The sequence below is a fragment of the Megascapheus bottae genome, chromosome 18 (assembly GCF_031878675.1).
Source record: "Megascapheus bottae isolate mThoBot1 chromosome 18, mThoBot2.hap1, whole genome shotgun sequence".
NCBI classification, from domain to species: Eukaryota; Metazoa; Chordata; class Mammalia; order Rodentia; family Geomyidae; genus Megascapheus; species Megascapheus bottae.
The window spans coordinates 23,177,186-23,204,622 of NC_143526.1; the positions used below are offsets into that span (position 1 = coordinate 23,177,186).

At 37.6% G+C, this 27,437-nt stretch overlaps 1 protein-coding gene across 3 annotated transcripts in view; it reads right to left on the reverse strand.

The window, feature by feature from the left end:
* Plcb1 (phospholipase C beta 1) overlaps positions 1–27,437 on the reverse strand; it is a 652,247-nt gene that overhangs the window by 210,688 nt on the left and 414,122 nt on the right. For all 3 annotated transcript variants that reach the window (XM_090352012.1, XM_090352011.1, XM_090352013.1), the window contains exons 8-10: positions 23,118–23,218; positions 21,059–21,225; positions 1,890–2,036 (exon numbers count right to left, since the gene is read on the reverse strand). In XM_090352012.1, the coding sequence (XP_090208138.1) occupies positions 1,890–2,036; positions 21,059–21,225; positions 23,118–23,218 (415 nt within the window). The remainder of the gene's footprint in view (positions 1–1,889; positions 2,037–21,058; positions 21,226–23,117; positions 23,219–27,437) is intronic.

A 27,437-nucleotide genomic window follows, 5' to 3' on the forward strand; every position in this document is an offset into this window, starting at 1 on the left:
GAGGCCTCTTCTAAGCAATTAGGTTTTGAGTTATGACTCATTTTAGCTTTGACATTCTAGCTGAGGTGTCTTCCCTTGGTCCTTCTCTTTTTTTCTCTCCCTCCCTCCCTTCCTTCCTTCCTTCCTTCCTTCCTTCCTTCCGTCCTTCCTTCCTTCCTTCCTTGTTTCCTTCCTTCCTTCCCTCCTTCCCTCCTTCCCTTTTTTCCTCCCTCCCTCCTTCCTCCCCTCTCTCTATTTCTTCCTTTCTCTCCCCCTTCTTCTCTTCTCCCTTCCTTTTCTTTTTTCTTTTTATACCAATCATGGGGCTTGAACTCAGGGTTTGTGCACTGTCCTTGGGCTTTCTCAAGGCTAGAGCTCTACCACTTGAGCCACAGCACCACTTCCAGCTTTTTTCTATGTATGTGGTGCTGAGGAATCAAATCCTAGTCTTCATGTATACAAGGCAAGCAATCTACCATTAGGCCAAACTTCCGGCCCTGCATTAACTGTTTTCTTTTACTAAAACCTAAGTGTGAACTCGGAGCCTTTTGCTTACTTTGGTAGTGCTCTACCAGTTGAACCATGCCTTTAATCCAATATCTAGCTATTTATTTTTGAAGTTGACTTTTGTCATTTTTTTCTTCTAGGGCTAGCTTTGAACTTCTACCTTCCAGATTTCAACCTCTGATGATAAATGTGAGTCATTGGCACCAAGTTCCAGTCCCTTTATTCTGTTTCCAGGTGTGACCTAAGATGGTATGGAATAGACAGGTACCATCCTTTCATTTCGCTCTTTGAGTAGGGGATCAAAACAAAATAATGTCTATTTTAATGCCACTGATTTGCTATCAAGGAATAGGTGACAAGAACAGAGTTCAAGATGAGCCAGACATGGCACACATTTTTCTCAATCGATAAGATCTTGCCCCTGAGTTGAAATTCTCTCCCAAATGAAAAATCATCTTTGAAATAGGCTACATCAACCATAGACAGATAGCAACTAAGACCTCAGATTTTTGTTGCCTTGTGGTAGGTCTGGCTTATATCTTATATGTTTTTGGACCATATGAAGCAAGAAAATGATGTGGTTTTGAAGTAGCATTGTTCTTTACAGAAGAAATGTTTTTAAATAAAAATTATTCTAAGCAGACTAAAATGTGTTGTTTAAAATTTTGATTGTAAACTACAGTGAGATTGTATATGTGTACATAGACAAACATATGTTTTGATATTTTCCTTTTTAATTATTTACCAGAAACCACAGCAATACAAGATTTAGATCAAATTAGGAAAATCACTGTTACTTTTTTTCCTACTTAGTAATAATATTTACTACAAAAGATAAATTGCCACAGATTTTTTCTTTTGGTCAATAGCTCTGTTTCACCTTGAGCTAAAAGCAATTTACCTTTAGCAGAAATTATTAAGGGCCTCAGAGCCATCTTATAGGTGAAACAGAGCCCAGACATGTCAGTGGAATTATAAATGGCTTTAAAAAAATTTTCCCTTTTGTTTTCCCTCTTCTATTTTTTGCAATGCTGGGAATGGAACCCAAGGCTTCAGGCATGCCAGGCAAGGTCCCTGTTCCTGAACTACCTCCCTAGCCCTGGAAATGGCTTTAAGTTCATTGAAGAACAAATTCTACTGTACGAAAATTCCATTGGACCAAGCATAACAGATAGATGCATTGCAGATGACTTAGGAGCTTAGACAAGCTGCAAAGAGACACATTTTACTGCTTCGCAAGCATCGACAGGACTGTTTATGGGTGGAGAAAGACTTTAAGTGCTAGAACCCAGTGTTCTCTGAGGCTATTTAAATAAAGGAAAGTAAACAAACTCGATTTTCACTTTGGAAACACAGTGGTGAGACTGGCAAAAGGATTTTGTCAAAGAACTGTAAATTCTTACCTGTGAGGTAGGTGTTGTGTGAGGAATTAATGAAATAGTGAGACAGGGGCTGAGACATGTCTTCATTCAAATCCAGTTTCTCAGGTGAAACAACTCCGTTTTCTTCTCCACTCAGGTAGCGCATAAATCCATCCACTGATATCTGTCCTGGAGGAAACGAGAGTTCAGAAAAATATGAATGTATTCCTTCATTCTCTCTGTTTTTCCCTCTCTCTGTCTCTCCATTTCTCTGTCTGTCTGTCTGTCTGTCTGTCTGTCTGTCTGTCTGTCTGTCTGTCTGCCTGTGTCCCCATCTATACTGAGGTTTGAAATTAGGGTCTCATACTGCTGAGCTTCTAGCTTTGTTTACAGATGTTTATTTTGGAAACAGAAAATTATGATGACCACAAACGAATGTCAGAATAAAAATCACCTGAATTACTAAAGTAAGGGTGGTATTGAAAACCCTCCTAAGTCATTTGGGGACATAGCTATCGCGACAGTTTAAAATAGTAGCTCATGCCTATAATCCTAGCTACTCAGAAGGCTAAGATCTGAGGATCCTAGTTTGAAGCCAGCTCAAGCAGGGAAATCCATGAAAACTCTGTTTCCATTTAACCAGCTGGAAGTGGAGCAGTGGCTCAAGAGGTAATATGCTAGCCATGAGAAAAATTACTCAGGGACAGTTGCCTAGGCCCTGAGTTCTAATCCTCAGATTGTCACCAAAATACTTTGAAGTATACAATTTATTGAGATAAAATTTCACCTAGAAAAAGCCAGTTTGTTTATAGTCTTTCTGGCTATTATTCAATCTAGAGTTCACCTTCATTCCTTCTTTGCTTTTATTTTCTCCATCTTTAACTTTTATTCATATAACATACATTTATTTAATACCTACATATCCTAAATACACAGAAAATGAAAGCATAGAAAACTCAGACCCTGCTTTCAAAGAGGCCATCCTCTAATAGAAAACAAGACCTTTGACCAGGCATCAGCACCTGAGATATCTTTGTCATTCCTAGGTCTGTCACGATACTTCATGAATGGTGTTTACACTCTTCTTTTTCACAGTTACAGTTATTGAAAAAGAGAGTTCCTTTTGAAACTAGAAGGCATTATAATTTTGATTCTTTTTTTATTAGATCGTATCATACAAAATTGGCATTTTGGCTATTTTTTTGGCAGGGGGGGTTGGTCATGGGTCTTGAACTCTGGACCTAAGTACTGTCCCTGGGCTCTTCAGCTCAAGGATAGCACTCTACCACTTGAACCACAGTGCCACTTCTGATTTTCTGGTGCTTATTTGGAGATAAGAGTTTCATGGACTTTGGTGTCCAGGCTGGCTTAGAACCATGATCCTAGATCTCAGTCTGGTGAGTAGCTAGGATTACAGGTGTGAGCCACTGGTGCCTGGCTTGGATTTGGCATTTTTATCTTATGTAAATAGCAAACTTTGTACAGCTCAATCTCTACCTGCAATTATTCCTGAGAGTGCAGACAGTAAATCCAAATGTCTTCTAGGCCAGGAAAGATATATAATAGAACTGCTGGATTAATTTGCATACCAGGGAGCATGTGGTTTAGTTAACAGTCTAGTAGAAACCAGGTAAGGCAATCCTCAAGGCATGCAAGCCACATCAACAGAAGACTGAATGAACTAACTCATGGCTATACGATGGTGCATTTGAGCCCAAGGCTGTCTTTTTTGTTAAATTTTGCTGTTCAGTGAATTTTAAAGGTAATTAAAATAAGACTTATGCCAATAGGGTAGAGATGACAAATGAATTTTAACATTAGCATCAATTTCTTCTAATTGTTAATGACTTCTGGGCATTTGTGTGGAGGAAGACTCTCAACTATGCTAGTGATTACCTTGATATTTGTGCTGGATAAAAGACAGAGATAAAGAAGGCATATAAGCTACAAATATTGTCCTCCAATGAAGATACTTTTAGTTCAGGTCATGGTGTAATTATTTGCCACATGCTTCATTCATTAATGAGAAAACCAGGAAGATTACAAAACCAGTTCAAAGGTGCTATGAGAGCACACACACACACACACACACACACACACACACACACACACACACATTTTCTTTCTCTCTTTTGTTTTTGTCATTGAGTATTCCAGTAAACATATTCTTGTCTTCTACATATGGACTTTTCCCTGATAAATAAAATGAAAACATTAGATAATATTGCTAAGTTAAATACAAAGTTGGATGAAATACAAATGTTTAGACTATCTTCTCTATTTTTATTATTTTATAGAAATCAAAGATTTTAACTGTGTGTGTGTGTGTGTGTGTATGTATGTATACATATGCTAGAGATTAAACCTTAGGACCTTATGTATGCTAAGAAGGCATTCTACCCCAAGCTACACTTCCAGATCTTTAACATAATATTTATGATAGAGTAAAATCAGTGAAAAGCAAAAGTAGTATGAATTAACGTTCATGAAGTTTATTATTACACTAAATGCTTTTAAAAATTCAGTGAAGAAAACTAACTTTAAATATGAACAGTGAATAAATCTGGAGAGCAGTTCACAGAGAAGTTTAGACTGTAAACAGACATCAGTCATTAACTTTTAGCCCTAAAGCCTGCTTTGCTAATGAAAGAATCAGGTATGCAAGAACTTTCCTCCTTAGTTTCGTGTTACTGAGTAGAGTTTAAAACACCCCACCAATCTCTCTTCATTTTTTATTTCTCCTACTGGTTATTTTGAAGCTAGGGTTTTGCTTTTTGTCCAGGCTTGTCCAATCTAGTCTATCATCCTCGTTTGTGGCTAGAAAGACATGTATACTTTGCACCCAGTCATGGGTTGAGATTAAAGCATTTCACAAAGTTATATGCTTCAGTTGACCTTGAACCATCATCCCTCAATCTCTACCTCCTAAGTAGCTAGGATTACAGGCTGGAGACACTATATGTGGCTTTCATGGCTTCTGGGGCATCAAAAGATAGGCAGAGATATGTCAAAGTAACAACCAATGTAAAAAATAAAGATATGTAGTTCAGTGTGTAATTTAATAAGTATTAGCTAAGGGGGCAGTCCTATTTTATAAATTCAGATTGGTTAGAGAAACAACCAATAAAAAAAGAGAGGACTCAAAGGATGGCTCAAGCGGTAAAACACCTGCCTAGCAAATATGGAACTTTGAGTTCAAACTCTAGTATCAGGTAAAAGAAAGAAAAAGGTGTATGGACTTCATTCTATCGTATGTGGGGCACCTCTGCTTCATCAACACCCATTACTCCTCTTTGTTATGGGTCTGGAGGACTTTTCCATTATCACTCCTAAGTAAGAAAATAACCTTGGCCAGTACAGAATTGAAGATAGATAATAATAATTTTCAGAAAATCTTCTTTTGTTCCACACAAGAACCAAACATAGCTGGTAGATTGCTGGCCATTGATTTAAATGCATTGATCTTGCGTCTTGATGATACACAAGAGTGAAAATTCTTGAATATAAGAGATAGGTTGGGGGACTGGGGATGTATTTAGTTGAAGCGGGCTTGCTTTGTATATTTAAAGTCCTGGATTAAAAACCCTTTAGTGAAAAAAAACAAGTTGGAGAACATATTTCTTTTCTAAATAGCACAAGAAATCTTGCTTCCACTCTGCCAGTAGTAATTTGTCAGGGAGAAATTTATTTATCATAGGATGATTAAACTCTATGATTAAATTTCCTTTTAATTTCAGACTGTAAGAATTCAAGCAAGCTAGTATGTGAGACATGATGGTTAATTAAATAAAAACAGAATGTTATATATTAGAATGAGCTTATCAAACATCAGATCACAAAAGCAAACAATACTGTGATTTTCTACAATAGAATCAAGAAGAGAAGTTAAGTTCTAAGGGACAAGGTCAGTTAGCCAAAAAAAGACTGAAAATAAAGTGGCTTACAAATTTTCTACAGAAAGATTGGTGTACTTTCAATTAGCATCTAAAGATCTTAATGAGCACGTACAATATTCAACTCACAATCAAAGTTGGGGAATGCAAATGCCTCAAAGAATGGAACACAGCCTTGTTATCTATGACTATTTGAAAGAACTTCTGGTATTCAATCAAGAAGATGATAGGTGTAAAATAAGAACAGAGCTGATTTAATTACAGAGGAATCAATCTTGAAAGAGCATAAGACTAGAAGTGCCTTGACCAAAATGATAGTCCCCATGGGTCATTTAGGTATCTTGTCTCCCCCCTCACCCCAGTCCTTTTGCCGAAGAGAAACTCTCAAATGTCACACAACTTTGCACTAGTGTCCTGACCTTCCACCATACTTTCCTTTCATCTCACCCTGTCTTTTCTTTGTGCCAATAATGACTTGGACACAGCTGATACTCTTCCAGTGATCTTGAGCATGCTAAGTTCTATACTGCTTTCACAGATCACAAAGCGGCCTAGAAAGTCCAGTGACAGCTTCGGGTAGTACATGCTTCACAAGTGCATGTAAAGGACCTTGAATATTTACTGGGGTATGGGCTACTGGAAAGTGTTTTCTAAACCCAAGGCCCTTAAGGGGAAATCAGAAATGAAGATAAAGGAAACACCGGAGAAGGGAACAGAAGAATGGCATACAACATTCTGGACTAATGAGCAAATCTTGGAGACGTTTTCACCAATCCACTCTGTAATGATAAGTTCTGTTCTCTTTTGAGTCATAATTGGCCATATTTTTTATATATTTTGTCTCACATTTTTCATAATCCATTTATTCTACTTGTTGGTGGGGTATTAATTCAGTTATTTCAGTGTTTTGTTTCTGCTAATTAAAAAATACCTAAGAACCACTTTGTTCTCTCTAATATTACTTTAAAAATATGGTAGTCTATTCTTTTTTTTCCCACAGATGCAATATATTTTTCTACTAGTGAGATCAATTATGTATGTAAAAAAAAGCTGGGTGCCATTGGCTCATGCCTATAATCCTAGCTTCTCAGGAGGCTGCGATCTGAGGATCATGGTTTAAAGCCAGCTGGGGCAGGACGGAAAGTCCATGAGACTCCTATCTCCAGTTAACCATCAGAAAACCAGAAGTGGCATTGTGGCCCAAGTGGTACAATGCTAGCCTTGAGCTGAAGAGCTCAGGGACAATGCCCAGGCCCAGAGTTCAGCCCGATCCATGATGGATCAAAAAATAAAATGGTCAGTACATAGTCATTTTTTCTGCACAGCGAATTATACCTGCTTATTTCAACTTTTTCAAACAAGGTTTCCTCATATGTCTAGTAACTTAATTGTCTGTTTCAAATTGGCAGAGTGAAAAGCTGATTAGATTTTCTTAAAATGCACTTGGTAACTTTAACAAGCATGGGACATTAAATGGGAGCTATCTTTATCTCCTTTGGAATAATCCTTAATGTGATATTTTTAGATATCTCTGCTTGAACTGATCAGAATCCCTAGAGAAATTCTATCTACCTTATTGCCAGGAGGACATAGACCAATCTGCGGTTATTCTGGTGCCAAATGCAGGAGAAGAATGGGGGTATTCTCATGTCATATGCCATGATCTTGCTTTCAAAATAGCAATCCTGCCTTCACTTGTGTTTATGTTATCCTCATTCCTTCAGTTTCTCTGTCTGCAGAGAATTAAACACTAGTGCTCTCAGGTAGAGACCTGCCAATTCCTTCAGCAAGCTGTGGAAGCCTCTTTTGTATTCCTTAATCCCTAATCCCATTTCCAGAGGAATAGAGCCATAAACTGTTGAAACTTCCAAAGGTTTTCTGAAGTCACTCAAGGTGGCCCTTAGGTTTTCACATCTATTACTAATATACACAATATATCTGGTTGCCAGACTTAAAATTGTTTATCCTCCTTTTCCTAGAACATCTCTCTAAACTATCTTTTAATGAAGTTTTACTGTGAACTCAGGGATTTTTTTTGTTTGTTTTTGTCAGCCGTGGGGCTTGAACTTTACTCAGACGCTGTCCCTGAGCTCTTCATCTCAAAGATAACTGGAGACACAGCACCACTTCTGGTTTTCTGGTGGTTAATTGGAGGTAAGAGTTTGACGACTTCTGTGCCAGGGTTGGCACAGTGATCCTCAGATCTCAGCCTCCCGAGGAGCTAGGATTACAGGCATGAGTCACTGGCTCCCAGCAAGCTTAAGGATTTAGCTACATGATTATATTGAACCCATGAAGTGTACCCTGAAGTCCCATGGTTTTTTTTTTTTTTTTTTCTGACATATACCATAGTTGTTGTTGATGCATCTTAAGATTTTGTGAACAGCATGCAGTACCAATATCTCTCTACAGATGGCACTATGTGGACAATTAATTTCTCAGTCAGCTTGTCTCACATAGAATATAACCAGAGCCACAAAGGCAGCTTGAACTCTCAAGTACTTAGCAGATGGGAGATTGCTTGAACCCCTTGATTGAGCAGAAGCATACAGAAAAGTATGAAAAGAACTGCTATCTAAAGAGGTGATAACAGCTTTCAATGGTTTGAGTGTTGGTGACTTATGTATCTCCCCCACTCAGTGGGGGGAGGGGGAGGAGGGATGAATCCATTGTAATGCCAATCAATAGAAAACCCATACCGCAATTATAATCAGTTTCCTTGGTATCTAATACAACTTTAAGGTTTCAATTTGAGTTCAAAAAAAAAAAACTGCTAGAAAAGTAATTCAATGAATCTAATGAAAGACAAAAGAAAAAGAAACAACAACAAAAAAACCCTAAACAGATTTCTAGAAGTAAATTTTAAAGCACTGAAATAGAGTGTATGCTGGAATAGCTGTATTTTTAAAAAGTTATCTTTTCTATCTTATCTTCCTAACGTTGTCTCTCTAATTTGTACCCCCTCTGCAACAGGCAGCAATAGCATCTTCCACCTTTGACTAGTGGGAGGAGAGGGATGGAGGAAAGGGGAACCACTGTGAGAACTGAAGGCTTCTTTATCTCATTGGTTCTGAGGGTACTCTGATAGCAGAGCTTTCTTATTTTTTGGAGTCTAGGGAGAATAAAAGCCCAGGCAAGATACCTAAGCAAAATAGAAGACCCTGACTCTCAGGGAAAAAGCAGAGCAAAAGGGCTCAAGGCCTGATGTAAGTGGTAAAGTACCTGCCTTTAAACACTATTATCAGTTAAACTCTTTGAGTTTAAACTCTATTATCAGTTTAAAAAAGCCTTCATTATATTGATGGAGTCATTATTCCATTCATACTCATTCCTCTTTTTTTTGGTATAGGTCTGGAAGAGTTTCCTATTATAATTCCTAAGTAAAAATACATCCAGAATGAAGCCACAGGTCATCATTAACCTAACAAATCATGTAAGAAAGGCCAGGATGACAGGGTTTCATGATGCATGCCTAAAATCTCAGTTACTTGATATGGCCTAGGAGGCTAATCTGGGCAAAGGTGTGAGTAAAGCAAAGCAAAACAAGACAAAACCAGGGCGTGGCTCAACTATCAGAGGGCTTGTCCAGGAAATGCTAGGCCCTAAGTTGGACCCCTATCCCTGTAAACAAAATAAACAGATGATAACCACAAAGGTCAGGAAAAATAAATGATGCTTCGCAGTAATGCTGAAATTTCTGAGCTCCCTGGGGAGTCCAAAAACTCCGTTCTCTCAGTACATTTAAAGCAGCTCCAAAACCCAGGGTAAAGAAAATCAATATAGGGGCATCTGTGAAATCGAATCCCAAAGCAGATTTCATGTGCAGACCCCTAGTCAAATTCTCTTCTGTTCTATATGCATTTAAAAAAATTAACTGGGATGGTTACCAAGGAGATGCCCCTAACATGGCATCATGGTACTGCTTCTGAGCTAGTCCTAACCTAAAAGCAGACGTGAGGCGGCTACAGTGGAGTTCCACTATAAAAAGGAAAGATGCAGTTTTAAAGAAAGAAAATATGGTTGGCTGTGTTTACACACAAGATACGACTTTTTCAGGAATGCATTTGGACTTAAAGAAAACAGAACCCATGCTTGCACAATACTAAAACAATTGGGAGAATTTGCATGGCTCTGCACAAAGATGAAGTACAAAAGCACAAAATGTCCTGTATTTTAAAAAGCAAGAAAACATAACATGTAAGTGTATGAAGGACTGGAAAGGAAGATGAAAGGAGAGAAAGAGAAGGTGAGACACAGAGAGAGAGAGAAAGAGAGAGAGAGGGGGGAGGAAGAAAGGAGGGGGGAGAAAGAGAGAGAATGTTTGAAGAAGCTCATCAATTACATCATTTTCCAGCACATTCCTTATTGAATGCAAACTTTCAATCTCCATGAAACTCTGGAACTAGGTACTACTTCGATGCTGGCTCTATAGGTGTGAAACTGTTAGGAAGTAGCTTCTTCAAGGTCACATAACTCAAAAGGTATAGGGATTTGAACCCATGAGTTGAGTCTTTTGTGTTCTATACTGTTAACCACTATGATGTAAGTGGTACGGTACAGGCATCACACATATCATCTGATCATAAGATAAAGTAAATAAAAGTAATAGTAATGATAGAAGCTACCATGACTGAGCACTGACCGTGGGACAGGCACAGAGATTCTAGGAGAAAAAGAAAAAGATAGAAGAAAAATTTAATTCTCTCTCTCTCTCCTTCTTTCTCTCTCCCTCTTGCTCTTTCTCCCTTTCTCTCTCTCTTTCTCATTTTCCTCTCTCTCTCTTTCATACTGGCATTTGAACTCAGGACCTAGCACTTGGTCATTTGATACTTGAGCCATGTCTCTGGTCCTACTATTTTGCTGATTATTTTTAGAAAAGGGAGTCTCACAGACTTTTCTGCCTCGACTGTCATCCAAGTGTGATCGTCCAGATCTGAGACTCCTGAGTAGCTAGGATTGTATGCATGAGCTACCAATGTCCAGTCCCACTTCCATTTTCAGTTGAATAAATTGAGATGGGGCACAAGTGGACCTCGTATGGAAGCTAGACCAGGAGAGCATGTGTGGACAATGAAAAGACAGATGGTGCTGAGTGCAACGGATCCTGTTTCTCTACATAACTCACAGTACTGGCCTGGATAAAGGCTGGTGATGATGGAGAGGAAAGTGTTCTGCTTCATTGACAGTTGGCTTCAATCTGGCCACTGTGCATTAGGCCTAAAAATAGCCCTGAATGTGACCAAGGGAGAGATTTTTTTTTTCCATGAGTTACTTATCTCCTGAAAATGTGCTACTTTAATCTTTGTGAAAAGAAGCTGAGCTCTGGCAGACAAATGACCCATCTGGCAGAGGCGTGAGGATTAGCTCTTTGATTTGAATTTGTCTATCAAGGTCCAAAATTCTTTTCCAGACTTAATTTACATTCTAATCTCTGCATGTAATTTAAAGATATCCACCAGCATTTTTCTTCTTCAATCCACGGGTTTCATATTATAGAAGGAAAAATGAAATGTAGTGGAGAACGTGGTACGCCAAGCAAAAGACAAAGGAAATGGTAAACAGAAGAGGTAACAGATTTACAAAAAAAATAAAAATAAAAATAAAAAAAAGAATTAGCTTGAAAAAAAAATAGACAATTGCAAATATCTCCCAAACCCTGATACACAGAGAACTTTTGCCTTGCAAAACAGATGGGCCATAAATCCACACAGAATTATCATGCGGTTGAAATGGGCAAACTGGGAGATATCTGCCAGCTAGCATGGCACCAGTTTCATTTTACTGTGCCAGATGCCAATTAGGCAAGATCTGGCATTCTTACGTTGAGATGTCAGTGGGATTAGGTGGTTGAGAATCCATTCACCATCATTCAGTTCTCGCTCTTCTGGTAATGATACTAGGTAGGAACACTCCTGGCCCAGTGGCTTTGCACCTCTTTAAATCACTGCCAAGCCTGACACTGAGAAGCTCTGATGAGTCTTGTGGGTTCTTGTTAACCCAGCTGAGCAAGTGCAGATGCCACCAATATCTCATGGCTCACCAATATCCACTTGCCTGCTTTCAGAAATAATCTACTAAGAATTCCCTTTTCAATTATCTTTGCTTGGGTACCACATTTATCATCACATATGCCGAAGGGCTGAGTTTTGTGTAGTAGAAATCAGTTTGGCTGGTGAATTTCTTCTTCTTTTAAGCCAGGATTTTGTAATCGTGCAGTCAGAGCATCTTACACAAATTTTCATGATCTTTTCGTCTTAAATTGGAAAGGATCTTTATTTCATGTAGACTGTAAAAATATGCTATGATCATAACTGGATAGGCATATGATTTGACTATGATGTGACAATATTCTTGGTTCTAGGTTCTTTTCCAAAGACTTTGCAGACCAGCCCCTCACACTGCCATCCCAGCTTTCCTTGTAATAAATTGTACTTGTTGATGTGATTTGTGTGAAAGTGCTTAATAAGAACACCTAACTCTGGTCTGACACTTTGCCTTTTGCAAAATATTCTCACATCTGTGAGTGTATTTACTACTATCTGTTCTGCTTGGCAGACTAAGAAATATTTTGTTATTTGACCTAACTGATAAACAAACTTTGACTCAAACAAGGTTCAACTTAAACTGACCTAAAGAGGCAAGGGCAGAATCTGGATTAGAACTTCCTTTTCTTGAATAAAGCTTTAGTGTTACCATTGTTTCTAGCCATAATGCAAGGAAGACAAAAATATGATCCAGATTCTTAATCAGAATGTTTTGATCCTTGGTCAAAATGGACATTTATTTTCTAAGAGTCAAGACCATAAAACCCCTCCTCCATTTTCACCACATTTCTTCCAGTGTCTAGCAAAAAGGCTAGATAAGTGTTCATTTATGTTTAGTGTGTCACTCCTTAGAAGATGCTACCCCTTGGTTCCTTAAATGCCACCTGACTATAAAATGTATAACATTGAAATCTCTGCTCTGCAGCATTCACCAAACATGGTAGAAAATACCCTACTTTTTCTGTTCAGAAAAGCCTTAAGTTCTTTCTCCCTTCCTGTAAAGGCTGTTCTAACACATTGAACCTGGGAGATGAAGAATGGCATCTTCCATTGTTTAGCTTGAGGGCTGGGCTAGTTTACTGCTATCATCTCAGTTACTTGGGAGACTCAAGTAGGAGGATTGTGAGTTTTTGTAGCATCTGAGCAATGTAGCAAGAACTAACCCCCTTCTAGAAAAATAAAAGCAGCAAGGTGCAATGGCTCATGCTGGTAATCCTAGCTACAGGATTCCTCAGAACAGGAAGTAGGGCTCAAGGATAGGGTGGTAGCCTTGAGCTGAAGAGTTCAGGGACAATGCCCAGGCCCATGGGGTAGGGAGGTAGCCTTGAGTTGAGGAGCTCAGGGATAGATCCAAGACCAACTTCAAGCCCCATGACCCACAAGAAAAGAAAAAAAAAAACAAGAAGAAAAAGAAAAGGAAAAGAAAAAGGGAAGGAAAGCAAAACAGTGTGTATTGAGCAGTAAATGAATGGTTGACTGAATGAACAGTAGTAGCATGAAAAAGTTAGGATCCTGTATGCTAACCTTTTAAATGACCTGTCACTAACTCCATTTCAATGATCTGTTCTTCTGCCAGATTAGTCTACTTTATCCCTCAAAGACTGCTTTCTCATCACAAGTTGGGAATAAAAAAATTGAAGATTTGTTCTGAGGTTTACATAATTTGTAGGTAAGAACTTGGAGAAATCCTCCAAACTTTCTGGAAGTTCAATAATAAATAATGATAAAAATAAATAAACCATAAAACCTCTTCACATTTTCTGTCCAATCTTATTTGACCATGTTTCCTTCTGATCATGTCTTTATTTTTGTTTTGTTTTTTGTTGCTTTTTGCTGTTGTTGTTTTTAATCTTGGGGCTTGCATAGAGGGCCTGAGCACTGTCCCTGAGCTTTTTTTTACTCAGGGCTAGTGTTCTGCTACTTTGAGCCACAGTGTCATTTCCATTTTTGGTTGTTAATTGGAGATAAATGTCTCATAGACTTTCCTGCTCTGGATGGCTATGAACTTCAATGCTCAGATCCCAGTCTCCGGAGTAGCAGAGCAGTGAGGATTATAGGCGTGAGCCATCAGTTCCCGGCTTGTCAAGGGTTATCGCCTGTCTGTGTTTAACATATTTCCCTCTTGCTATTCCCCAAGATTCTAGGTATTACAGGATTGGGGAATTACATGCCTGTGGCCTCAAGGAGGCTGGCTTCTCTCAGCACAGTGTACCATGCTTAGTTGTTCCTCTTGATAGAGAAAGATTCCAGATCCCCGACAGAGAAGGCTAAATGTGCAAAATAGTCATCATTTATGAATTCCATGTTCTGCGAGGGGGTCCATGGAGGGAAACAGAGACATGTGGTGCTTTGTTCCAATAGCTCACATGAGAAATGGAAAGAAGCTTCCTGAAGGTCTCATTTGATGAACAGAACAAGATGTAGCCAACTGTGGGTGTGGTTAAACCTACTAACTCCCTTATCTGGCATTTGACTTTGCTTTTTTACTATTTATATTTTACCTCTCCAGTTATTTTTCTGAACAAAGGCATTTCGACAGTGACTTTATGGGGAGAGTCAAGCTACTTTGCAGACATTGAGATCACTGTAGGAAAGAAAGAAAGAAAGAACGAAAGAAAGAAGGAACGAAAGAAAGAAAGAAAGAAAGAAAGAAAGAAAGAAAGAAAGAAAGAAAGAAAGAAAGAAAATATTCTTGGGCTAGATTTTTGCTTTCTCTCAAGGCCCAGTTCCTGCCTCCTGGGAATGAGGATATCAATAAGAGAAGAGAAAGTATTGGAAGCTGCCTTGTCAACCAAGGAATAATGGATCCATAATGGGCACTCTCAAAGACTTTAGAGAAGTCTAGGAACACAAGAAACATGGAGTTAAGAGGAGCTTGGAAGACGTTGAGGGATGATGGTGTCACTCTTCTGTGACCTTCCTTCTAAGCTACAGAATCAATAAGTGGAATTTAAATGGGATCTTAATCAATAGAATACTATAGTGGCTTCTAGCTGTTTTCAACGCAGTAAATTAAAGCATGCAGAGAATCAGTGATGACACATAGCTTTCATCTGTCTTTGTCATTGGGGAGGGAAATCTATCTCATTTGAGTTGGCTTTTGTTCATTCATCTCAGTTTTTCCATTTCTCAATTGCCATTCAATTGATCTATACATACACACACACACACACACACACACACACACACACATACATGCATGCATGCATACTTAAATGGCTGCCATTGTGATTATGAGGCTCATGTTTCAGCCAATCAATATTTCCTCCAGATGAGTGGGGTTTGTTTATTCCTTCAACTGAGCATCCTGCATCTCCTGAGGTGTGGGAGAAAGTGTCCAAGAGTATAGAAGGGTGCTGGAGAAGGGCTGCCTTCCAGGCTCCTGCTTACTGAATCAAAACAGCATGATGGAAGGTTTTCCCTGACATCCTGATCTTTCAGAATTTGAGAGCTATAGCTTACAGACCCCAATTTCTAACTTCCAAATCAGGACCATGTTTCTTTCCTAAGCAAGTGCTGGTGGAGAACCCTGTGTGGGAATCTAGAGTAGATAATATGCCCTTTCCTTACTTGCCTCTTCTGGGATGTGAAAGATCTGCTGAATGGTTATGTCCTTGGCAGAGAGGAAACACCATGACTTGAAGCCACTAATCAGAACTTTATGAATATTAATAGCTAAGATCATTATTTTGTAATGCATTGAAAAGAATGAACTGTGGGTCCCGGTTCCTCTCCAATATTATTTTATTAATTTTATGTTTCTCTTTATACTCAGCTGCTCTCATCCATCTTTCACTATTTACTTTGACTTATTATAATTACAATTCCTGGCAATATACCACCAAAACTTAATTCTCCCAGCAAACTGAAATTATGTATCCCTTCATTAATATGTTCCTCACCTCCTCTGCCTCTTTATCCTAACTTGTATAAGCTCTATGAGTTCATTCTTATTTCTCATGTGTAAATGAAGTCATGCAGGGTTTGTCTTCATGCTGTCCTTTAAATCCTGGAGGCACTCATGCCTACAGCCATTCACTCCTTGGATTTTAGACGTTTCTGGTGGTACAAATGAATTCTTGTCTCCACTTCAGTTTATCTTACATTTCCATTCTTTTTCAAAGCAAGAGGTCCCATCTAACACTATGGATTGCCTATAGTTACTACCTGCTTCTTAATGTTGCTTGGTAAGGGGAGGAGAGGAAATGGGATGGAGACTGGGAGAAAAATGAGTGAGGGTGTGACACTTTTGAAAAGGAAATGTAACCGATAATACATAACTGTAAGCACATCATCTTTAGCATAGAATTTTAAAAATTAAAAGAATTTTTATAGATTGAAATGCTTTAAAATATGGTTCAATTACACCAGTGTTTATAACAAAATAATACTAAAATACAATAAAACTGTTTTTAGATTTAGAATTATTGTCAGTGTAGATCTATTCGGAAGGAAACTGTCTGTTATGGCTGAGCTTCTATTGTTTTGCCTGAAGTCAAATTTTGTTTCATTTGAACGTCTAACTTAATACTAATGGAGATTATATAGCTTCTTCTTCCTCTTCTTCTTTTTTTCAAAGAAGGCTCCAACATAGTACACCTTTTAAAAATGTAAGAGGAAGAACCATAATAACAAAGACATGGAGCATGAAACACTTGCTATTATTCTAATCTGCTACAAGAATTCAATGATTTAATAAATACGTATGTACACCTGGCTCTTCCTTGCCAAATGAAAGCAGGAACAAATTTAGTTGTTTGACTTTGGTTTGGTCAGTGATTTAAGCAAAATTTGGTTTTAAGTAAATTTTGGTTTTATTTATAGACACATTTGGGGAATCTTGAAGTCTATATTCTGTTTTGTTGTTATTGTTTGTTTATTTTTTTAGTACCAATCCTGGCTGTGGGCCCGAGGTGCTCTCTGTTTTTGTCCACCACCCCATCCTCCACCCTCATGGTTAGCCCTCTGCCACTGGAGCCACGACTTCATTTTTGGATTTACTTTACTTATTTATTGGAGATAAGTGTCTCTTGGGCTTTCCTGCCTGGGTTGATTCTGAACTGCAATCCTTAAATCTCAGTCTTCCATGTAGTTAGCCCATTAAAGGCTATATTCTGTTACTAAAGGCATCACTATATCTAGCTTACATTTGATTCTTTTTTTTTTGCTTTTTTTTGCCAGTCCTGGCCTTGAGCACAGGGCCTGACCACTGTCCCTGGGCTTTCTCAAAGGTAGAGCTCTACCACTTGAGCCACGGCACCATTTCTGTTTTTTTCTATGTAGGTGGTCCTGAGGAATCGAACCTGGGCCTTCATGCATGCTAGGCAAGCACTCTACCACTAGGCCAAATTCCTGGCCCAGATTCTAATTCTTATTCCTCATCATCATTTTTTTTCTGAAGAGTTGAGGAGATCCATAAAATAGCTGTTCAAGAGACATTAGTCTCTGAGAGAATACAACATGTATGATCTTTTTGTTTGGAAGAGTCCTCAATAAAGCACATGTAGGTACATGATACATACAACTTGGCAAGAAGGCTGTAGCATTTTTAAATGGATAATTGGCTATTGTAAAAATAAGCTACATTCTCTTGAGAATAATATCTTCTGTGACAAGACTCAAACTCTCCCTTTGTGGAACACAAATATCTGAATATTTATCTTAAAATGCATGAAAATCATTAAGTGATTTATAACTAATGTATATATCTCCTCCAATTAGAAGTCCCAGTGTGGACACATGGGCTTACATACTAAATGTAGCACCCACAAAGCACCGAAGGCCATCACCTTTTCTCGGTTTTCCTTTCCCATTTCTGTGTGTTGTGTACTTAATCAGTTAGCCTATGATTAGCATTAGTATTTAGGCTCTTGGCATACCGAAACCTCTTTTATTTAATTTAGAAGTTATTTGACATGTGAATAAAAACAAAGCATTAAGTCAGCTTCATGTTTTAAGTTTACTGAAAACTATTTTTGTTTTACCTCATTATTGTAGAGGTGATATACAGAGGTGTTGTAGTTGCATAAGTCAGGAAATGATTACATTTCTTTTTGCATAATGCCACCCCTTCCCTTGCTATCTCCCAGTTTTTATATCCCATCACCCCCCTCACCAACCCCTCAGTTTTACAATGCATTTGCTGATATAAGACCATACATATAGGCAGGCACAGAGAGGTTAAGCATCAAAGGCAAGTGCGAAGAAAGATGCCAATGTCAGCTTTGAAAACCTAAGTGGAAACCATGGTGTGTATGTGTGTAGCTCCTCTACAATTCTGATTAAGTAGGTGATGCAGGAAATTCCTGAGATGATAAAGAAATTTTAGAAAAACAGTCTGTGAATTTTGTGTTCCTGTTGTGCTTACAGAATTCTTCAGACGTGACAAAATAACATTAAATCATCTGGCAAGTGCCTGGAGACCTTATATTAATCTCTGTCACGGTTGAAATTGTTTTCTCCAGCATCACAGGGTTTCACAATAGTCTACCAGAGTTTTTCTTCCACACCTTCCACTTGCCTGCGTCCTCAGGGCTTGATGGATGGAGGCATCCGACACCAGCTGAAGCGTAGGCCAGAAGCAGTGTGAAGTGAAGGAAGGCAAAAGGGCAAAGTCTTGGCTGTGGAGGCTTCATCTATTTCTCAAAAGGGTTTTAGTTTCCCCAGTGTCATAAGCTAATTGTTCTGAGAAGTCAGTCTGGCTCTCTTCTTACTCTATGCTAGTTGGTTTTTTTTTTTTTTTGGAGAAATTTGGATTTCTTAAAGGACATGTCATGCTATGTAGGCAAAAACTTCTCCCAAGATGTTGAGAGGAAGATGAGATGATGTTAAGAAGAAATTGAAGGAATCTTGGGGAAGACAAGGTAGTGTATCTAAGTAAGCTTGCTGGAGCAGGCCTGACAGTTCTCAGACATACTGTTGAGTCATTTACTTCTTTTGACCAATTTCTCCACAGAAATGGTAACAGTAGCAAAGAAAAGGCATTGATCAAGAATATAAATCAGAGACAAAAAATATCATTGCATCTAAAAATCAAATTAATAAGCCAGGTGGCAGTTCTTGCAATTCTAGCTATTCAAGAGTCTGAAATCTGAGGATCAAAGTTCAAAGCCAGCCTGGGCACAAAAGTCCCTGAGACTCTTATCTCCAATTTAACCACTAGAAAACAGGAAATGGAGCTGTGGCTCAAAGTGATAGATGCTAACCTAGGGCACTAACCTGGAGCACAAGAACTCAATGCCCGAGCCCTGAGTTCAAGCCCCATAATCAACAAAATAAATAAATAAATAAGATTCATGACATGAAGAATAGATACATTGATTTTCCTCCCCAGAAGGCCACTTCTATAATAACGACAATGGTCAAAAGATTTTAAAATTTACTTTTATGACAGATATTTTACTTGTAACTATAAGCTTAATAGAGCTATTTGTGATTCTATAAAAATCTTCCAATATATTAACATGCAATTTTTTTATTGCTGTTGCTTTTGATTCTAGGGCATGAACTTGAGGTCAGGGTATTGTCTCTGAGCTCTTTTACTCAGGTCTAGCACTCTACCACTTTGAGCCACAGCACCCCTTTTGGTGGCTAAATGGAGATAAAAGTCTTATGCTTTTTCCTGCCCAGTCTAACCTGAATCATGATCTTCACCTCCTGACTGGCTGAGATTATAGTAGTGAACCACTGGTGCCTGGCTTAAGATGTAATTTATTTCTTTTGTATAATTGGTTAAACATATTTAGGTTACTTCCTTATGGACTGTCATGATAAATTTTCAACCATATTAGTTATAACACAGTAGTTTTGGAAGATATTTCAATTCTAATGAGACTTAGTTGTAACAGCTGGTAAAATGCTAAAGATCTTGTTTGGGAACATGGCATTACATATAATTAAAACTCAATAATTAACCCTCATGATCTCCTGTTGCAAATTCAGTTCATTAGAAAGGAAATACAGGCCATGTGCAGTGGTTTATGCCTAATATCCCATATATTTGTAAGGTATAGCGCAGGAAAACCAAGATTTGATTCCAGTCCCTGATATAGGTTACTAAGAGCCGAGCGCAGTGGCTCATGCCTGTAATCCTAACTACTCAGGAGGCTGAGATCTGAGGATCATGGTTCAAAGCCAGCCTGGGAACTAAGAACATTAAGACTCTTATCTTCAATTAATCACTAGAAAAGGGGAAGTGGGGCTGTGGCTCAAGGTATTGGGTGTTAGCCTTGAGCTGAAGAGCTCAGGAACAGAGCCCGGGCCTAGAGTCCAAGCCCCATTACCCCTCTCCCCACCCCCCCCTGCAAAAAAAATAGTTAGTATGTGAATTAATGCACCTTCTATCTGGCAAATATCATGTAACCCTTCTATTAATTACAATAAAAATATATGAAAAAAATAGTTAATAGGAGCTCATCTCAATCTATTAACTGGGTGTCATGGGATATACCTGGCATCCCAGTTGTATGGGAAGTCAAAATAGGAGGATCATAGTGTAGGCAGTCCAGAAAGGCCTGGACAAAAACACAAATTCTCACTCATAAGAGGTAAGGATCATAGTAAAACACCTGCCTTGCAAATATGAGTCCAGTTTATGCTCCAAAAATAAAAAAAATGTTTTAATATATTCCAAACAACTTAAAACTGTCTTTCTTGTGGCAAATTTTATGCTTAATTATTCTTGTATTAATACTATCTATATTATATATCTGACCAAATTTCATATTTTCTCAAATGGAACTATTTACTGATTATATAAATGGAATAAGAAAAGTCTAGGAGACTGAATATTCTCTTCAATTTTAGACACTTAGCAAAAAGGTTAGCTGTGTGCTACTTTGCCATACTTGCTAGAAAGAGACACTAAGGAGCAAACTTCAAGTTCTCAAGTCTCCCATATGAGAAAAAAATGTATTTGATTGTGCCTATATTTGAAAAATATTCAAATGATAAGACAGTTAAATAAACACACCCATTGCCTGACTTATGCAACTGTAACCTCTCTGTACGACACCTTTACAATAACAATTTTCAAACCTATAAACCCTTAAAGAAAAATTTGTGATAGGCATAGATAGACCCAACAGCCAAAAAGGAGTCACTCATTAAAGTGGATAAAAATCTACTTTGGCCCATGTGCCCAGTAATTTCAGTCAGAGAGGCAAACAGAAAGAGGAAAAGTGATCCAAGTGAATGCTGGGACTCCCAGCCCACACATTCTGAGCCCCTGGGAAGGGAAGCAGGTTTTTCTATAGAGTGGAATGAGCATACTGACCTTTTTTGGCAAGGCTATCGTTAGGTTCATACTTTTCAATCAGTACTTGGACTTGCTCTTGTTTCAGAGGTGGGTAGAGTATTTCATTGAGCCGGGGATCACGCTGCTTAAGGTTGATAAAATCCATCATCTGGTCCACAGTAAGGTATGGTTTGCTTTTGGCACCACTAAAAACAATTAAAAAGAAAAATCAAGAAATGGTATTTTTTTCACCAAGTCTTTTTTAGTATGTATGTATGTATGTATGTATGTATGTATGTATGTATGTATGTATGTATTTTTGTGTGTATTTTGTGGGGATTTGAACTCGGGGCTCTATCAGGAGTACTATCCTTGAGCCCTGAGCTTTTCTTCTCTTTCTTTCTTTTTTTTTTTCCCAAGGCTAATGCAGTACCACTTGATCCATGTATCTACTTCCTGGCTTTTTAGTGTTTAATTACAAATCATGGGATTTCCTACCCAGACTGACTTCACAACATAATCCTCATATCTCAGCTTTCTGAATAGCTTAGATTACATGTGTGAGCTACTGGCCATGGGCTTACCGAGTCTATTTATGCATCTAACTACATGGAAACAAAAATCCCACTGTACTTGTGAGAGTATATATTAAATTGAAATTCCTATTTTGCCCTAAAGCATGGTACTACTACACCATAATTTCTGCATCCCTATGGGTTACTTATTGTCTTTTATAATCACTATCATAAAATCTCAATGCCATTTTTTGACAAATCAAATAGCAGTAAAAATAAATCTACAATTGGAAAACACTGTATGATAAATATTAAGGGTGACGTTTAACTTGAACACAAAGCTATGGTTTTGCTTTTGATTATAATAGCACTAAAATTATGATTTATTCATCAACATTCTATTTCTCAATTAATCATTTGAAATTATTTATTTACTTTAACAATGTAAACTCTATGCTTTCATTACACTTACCATTTTACAAGACTATATAACTTCAAAATAATGTGATTTCAACTTTATTGGCAACTCAAAAAACAGAAGAGGAGTATAAATATTTCAGATCATAGCAGTGATCATCACAGAACAAAATGACACAGGTACAAAGTTACTTTGAAGAAATTTCTTGTCTGTCTTTTTTAAAATCAATTTTCGATTGCTTTTTTTATTGCTGGCTAAAGTACATCAATTAAGGTAAAATGCTACTTTCTCACAAATGATTTAGTTTCATTTTTTTCCACAATTTTTTTCTTCAATTTATTTTGAGTCTTAAAAAAAGTAATGTCAATCTATGTAAGTGTGTAGTTCTTTTGTCTGTCTGTCTGTCTTCTGTCTGTCAGTCATTGTTTCTGGACTCTAAACTCAGGACCTAGTGCAGGCTAGGTAGACATTCTACAAATTTATCTAAACCCCTAGCTTTTTTTCCCTACATTTTTTTCATGCTTTCTGCCCCAGGTCATCCTCTCAGGTTATGATTCTCCTGAATTCAATCTTCCATAAAGCTGATGTTACAGGTACATTATCACTGTTGGTTGAGAAGACATATTAAGGTTTTAGCCCTGGCTTGCTTTGTACCACAAGCCCACCAATCTCTGCCTTCTGAGTAGTTTCCATTTTGGGTGTGTACCAGAAATGGACCCAAAATCTTATAATTTCTAATATCAAATTATATGCATATATGTATATATTGCTGGCAAGGTTCTTGGTAAGAAAAACTTCTCATTTCACTAATATGTTTCAGAGCAGTTCCCAGGCAAATATCTTCTGACAATCAGAGCCTATTGTTTCTTTGCCAAGACACCTTTCTGTACAATGTGTAATCTTTAAATCACACAGAACCTTCTGAGCACACAGAAGCAGTGACACCCGGTGATAAATCACAGAAAGCATCTGTCCCTTAATGCAGAAGTTGCACGCCAGGGTCAGGAGTGTGTGACCAGGCTCAGCCGATCACCTAGATGCCTAGATTTCCAGATACAGCTTGCAGCCCCTGCCCAGTTTCCTCTCATCTGGTCAACATTCAACCCTGGCTGCCCAAAGTGCCAATGAAGCTGTGAAAGAAAGCAGAGAAAATGAATCCTCTTACAATTCAGAAAAGATGTTATCGATTTCAGGTCTGGGGCACAGATTGTTCAGAAAAACTCTGTATACATCTGGAGTGAAATCCTCTTGAGGTATTGAATCATTCTGGGAAATAAAAAACAATGTGGTCAGCAAACAGTCTATTGCTTTCTCTAACTTCAACCAACACTGTTTTGTCTTCCTGTTTCTTTCTATATTCTCTTCCTTCTCTTTCTCTCCCCCTGCCTTCTTCCGAGTTTCCTTTTCCTCTAGTAGGTCATGGTAAACAAGGAACAGATTAATTAATTAATTAATTTTCCAAACCCGGGACTTGAAATCAGGGCTTGGGCACTGTCCTTGAGCTTTCTCAACGTTAGTTAGAACTCTATCAGTTGAGTCACAGCACCACTTCCGGCTTTTTCTGTGTATGTGGTTCCAACAAATTGAACCCAGGACTTGCATGCTAGGCAAGCACACTACCACTAGGCCACCATGTCTAGTTTTCCCCTGTGTATCCAACGTCTCAGAATTTTCTTTCCTGACTGTCCTGGAATTGCAACCCTCCCCCAGTCCCTCCCTCCTCCCCCTTCTTGGTCTTTCAAGTAGCTACAATCACCTGTGTGAGACACTGGTGGCAGGTTTGTTGTGCTTTACTAAATCAGGTTTTTGAATAAACCCTTTATTTTCTGTCTTTTTCTCTTTCTTTCCTTTGTTTTTATTTTTATTTTTTACAAAGTGATAACCTTTGAACTAGATCTTGTCCAAAGGAAAACCTAAATTCCATTTTTTTTCCAGACCATGTTCCTTCTGTTTTCTGGGGTAAGTTGTAAAGCAGTTTTCCTGAATGAAACAGCACATGGGATCATTTGTCACCTGTGGCTCCTGTTCTTATTGTTTGGGAAGCAGGTCATTCATGTAAAAGGCCACACCTATGCCTTAGGTTTCGTGTTTGGTTGGAGAAGGAAACCAGAAGCCCTTATTCAAGTCTTTCTTAACAGGAAGGACACATTGCATAAAGGTTTCCTGTTTTAGATATGTGTTTCTATGATTATGTTGGCTTGGAAGTCCCTCAAATCAGGAAAACACCCTTCACTTGAAAATATTCCTAGGTTGTGAGGTATATTTTTTGTAGAAGTTTCTAAAAGTCAATGAAATTTTGTGTGAAATAGTACATTCCTTGCTAATATATAAGACAACTTTAGCTAGCTGACAGCTGGTAGGAAGTAGGAGACCCCTTTGGGTGAATGAATGAATGAAGTAATAATTCATTTACTAAGTCCATTTACATTTTACCGGAGTCAACTCTCATTTTGCAAGTGAGAATTTTTAGAAAATCAAATAATGCATTAGGTCATTTTACTTAGATGTTTAAGGCCTCTAGATTTAGGCTATTTCAATTTGTATGTGTATAAGAAAGCAAAATAATGATGCCTGCTATGGATTTGTTAAAGTCAGAAGGGGAAAGAAGACTGGGCAATGGAGAGGGTGAATTTAATTGAAATATCTTCTATACGTGAGTGGAAATATCACAACAAAACACTTACGTACAATTAATATATAATGATGAACAAAAGACGGGGACTACTTGTAAATCATGAGCACAATGAGTCAAATCCAAAAACAATAGAAAATTCTCAAGGATTGATTTTCTGATATTTTGACACAAAATGGGTACAAGTACAATCTGTAAGTAGGTTGTCCAAGTTCCATTTGATTTATAAACAGAAAGAAACCCCTTTGACTAGAAGATGCCTTCCTTTCTCCTCATTCTCCTCTTTTCTCTCAATTACACTCACAAAACACTATCTGTGGATAGCAGAAAAGACTATCTACCCCACTCTTTGGCTGTGAGACACAGAAAAGAGGATGAGTTAAAGTCAACTGCAGAAAACCCTCAAGGTGCTGCTGGCCACCTCAAATGTTCCCAACTTAACTGAATCTTATGAATCCCAAGAGTGTTCTCTCTCTCATTTTCTTTACTAAATCCAGGTCACTCCTGCCCTCATTCTATTGCTCTCAGCACACATATGAATTGATTTTATCTGAGGATATCAATACTAGTCTTCTTCCTCTTATACTGCTCTCTTGCTTCTTCCTTCTCCTGTTAGGTTAGAGAGATTTTGCCTTCTACCTGACTAGGTTTTTTCTCTTGAACTTGTTCTCCAGTCACACTTTACCCATCTCACAGTTCAACACCTACTTAAAGTTATTGTCTACTCCTTTGCACACTCATTCTATTTCTTGCTAATCTACAGGTGTATGCAAGCTGTGCAATATGTTACTCCTTAAATGTTAGGTTTCCAATGCATAACACTTCATAAGTATACGATATGTGTTTATTATGTGAATAAATACACTATCTATGAATGGTTTTCCTAAGGTCTTTGTTAATGGTCAGTCACGGCCGTAGCTATATGAAGAAGGTGGGGTGCTCTGGTTTATGATTCCCACCATAAGCCAGCTTTAATTTTAGGATGATGGCTTGAACTTTCCCCTTTATGTATTTCTAGATTTAAAGCAATAATTCTATTATGAACATGTATTTAGCATTTACAACGGCCATTTAAGGCCTGTCATTTATTGAAGCTGACTCTAATGAATAAAATCCACAGACAGATGTTAATTATTGATAAGCCAAGGAATCATTTCCCAAGAAGTTAAAAAAAATCAACCCATTTTTCAATTCCTCTTTTTTACTCTACAACTATAAATCAAACTTGAATTAGCAATAGTCCAGGAAATCATTACAAGTACCTCACTTCTAGTGTTCCATAGTCAAATTAGCTTTAAAATAAAAATTTGACAGTGGTGATTTTAAGAATCACAGCCCTAAACTGATTTTTTTTCTGTTTTCTACATGTAAAGCATAGAAGAAGAGCAACAAACTGCAGCTATTAAGAGAAGTTATTTAGTATATTTGATTGTCATTATTCATCAGTAAGATGCATAATAGCTTTAAAACTGAAACAGTTGATCTTGGGGTTATATGTGAGCATAGAGAAACTACAGAGCATTTTGGTACTTAAAACAAATATCTGCATTTTCTTCTTATTGTGCTCATTAAAATACAACTACACAAGACCATACTATTGCAGGTCTACAAGTCCAACTGTCAAGGAGTTTTTAAGGTAATAAACCTTTAGTCAGGGGAATTTAGTATAAATAAATTATTTTCAGGTCTCAGGAAGCTTATGGCCAGAGTCATACTTTTCTGAATATGGAAAGATTTCCAAAAGTCTCACTGGAAAATATGTTCAGATATTAATAGAAGGGAAGTAATTGCTTTATCTCTCTTTTTAGGCATAGTACTACTTTTTAACAATTAGGGTGACTTGAGGCGAGCCACTGTAATCTCCAAAGGAATATCTTCTTCAGGAATGTGTCATTGCAAGGGATCATGTCAGCCAGGTTAGAAGTTCAAGTGTATTAATTATCTCCAACGATGGGCACAAAGACAATGTTAAAAATTTTTCAACAGGATATCCACTGTGTTTCTGGTAATGAATCTATTTACAGAACACAATGAAACTGTAGTTTGAATGATGGCTAGCTGTAACACAGGTTCCTATTTATACCGAACCAACTACCATTTATCTGTGGAGTATATAGATTGTCTCTTCTTCATACTTCTGGAATCATTCAGCAGACTGTTTCTGCTGTTTGGTAGATATGAAATTACCACAAGGATTTAAAATATAGTTCTAATGTACTATTGTCTGTTCACAAAAACATTTATTTTCTGGTTCCAACTTTGGGTTTTAGATTTAAGTATTCTAATTCTACCAAGTCCTCCAATAAATTATTCTTTAATCTGAATAATGATCTTTCCAAACTATAATGGAGGTTGATTATATTTTAAAAACATCTTTAGTTCATTTTGAAAAGTCATTACAATTAATTTTCTAAAGATAGTATTTTTCCTCAATTTAAACTTAATTCTTGCTATTTCAATTTCATTTTCTTTCTTATGTGTCTCCAGTTGATGTTTAATTGAAAATTTGAACCTCTAATAGATATAGTGGATTCCAAAGATTCAATTTATGTCTACTTAGTATATCATCAGGATTCAGTTGTTTAGAAAAATGTAATCTACTGAGAATGGATTTATGGATTTGATTTTCTCAGCTTCATTTTCTAGTCCTTCCTTTCTTTAGTTAAGTTCATACTATGGGTTAAAATTTTATATAATTGCTTTTTACACACTATAGTTCCAGAAAAGATAAAATCAGAAGTGTTTACAAAGGCAACCTTCTCTCCATCTCTTAGCAATCTCATACTTTTCCTTTATAATTAAAGATAGGGGGTCCTTTCTCAGTTATTCCCATCCAGTGAGTTTTTCCTTGCC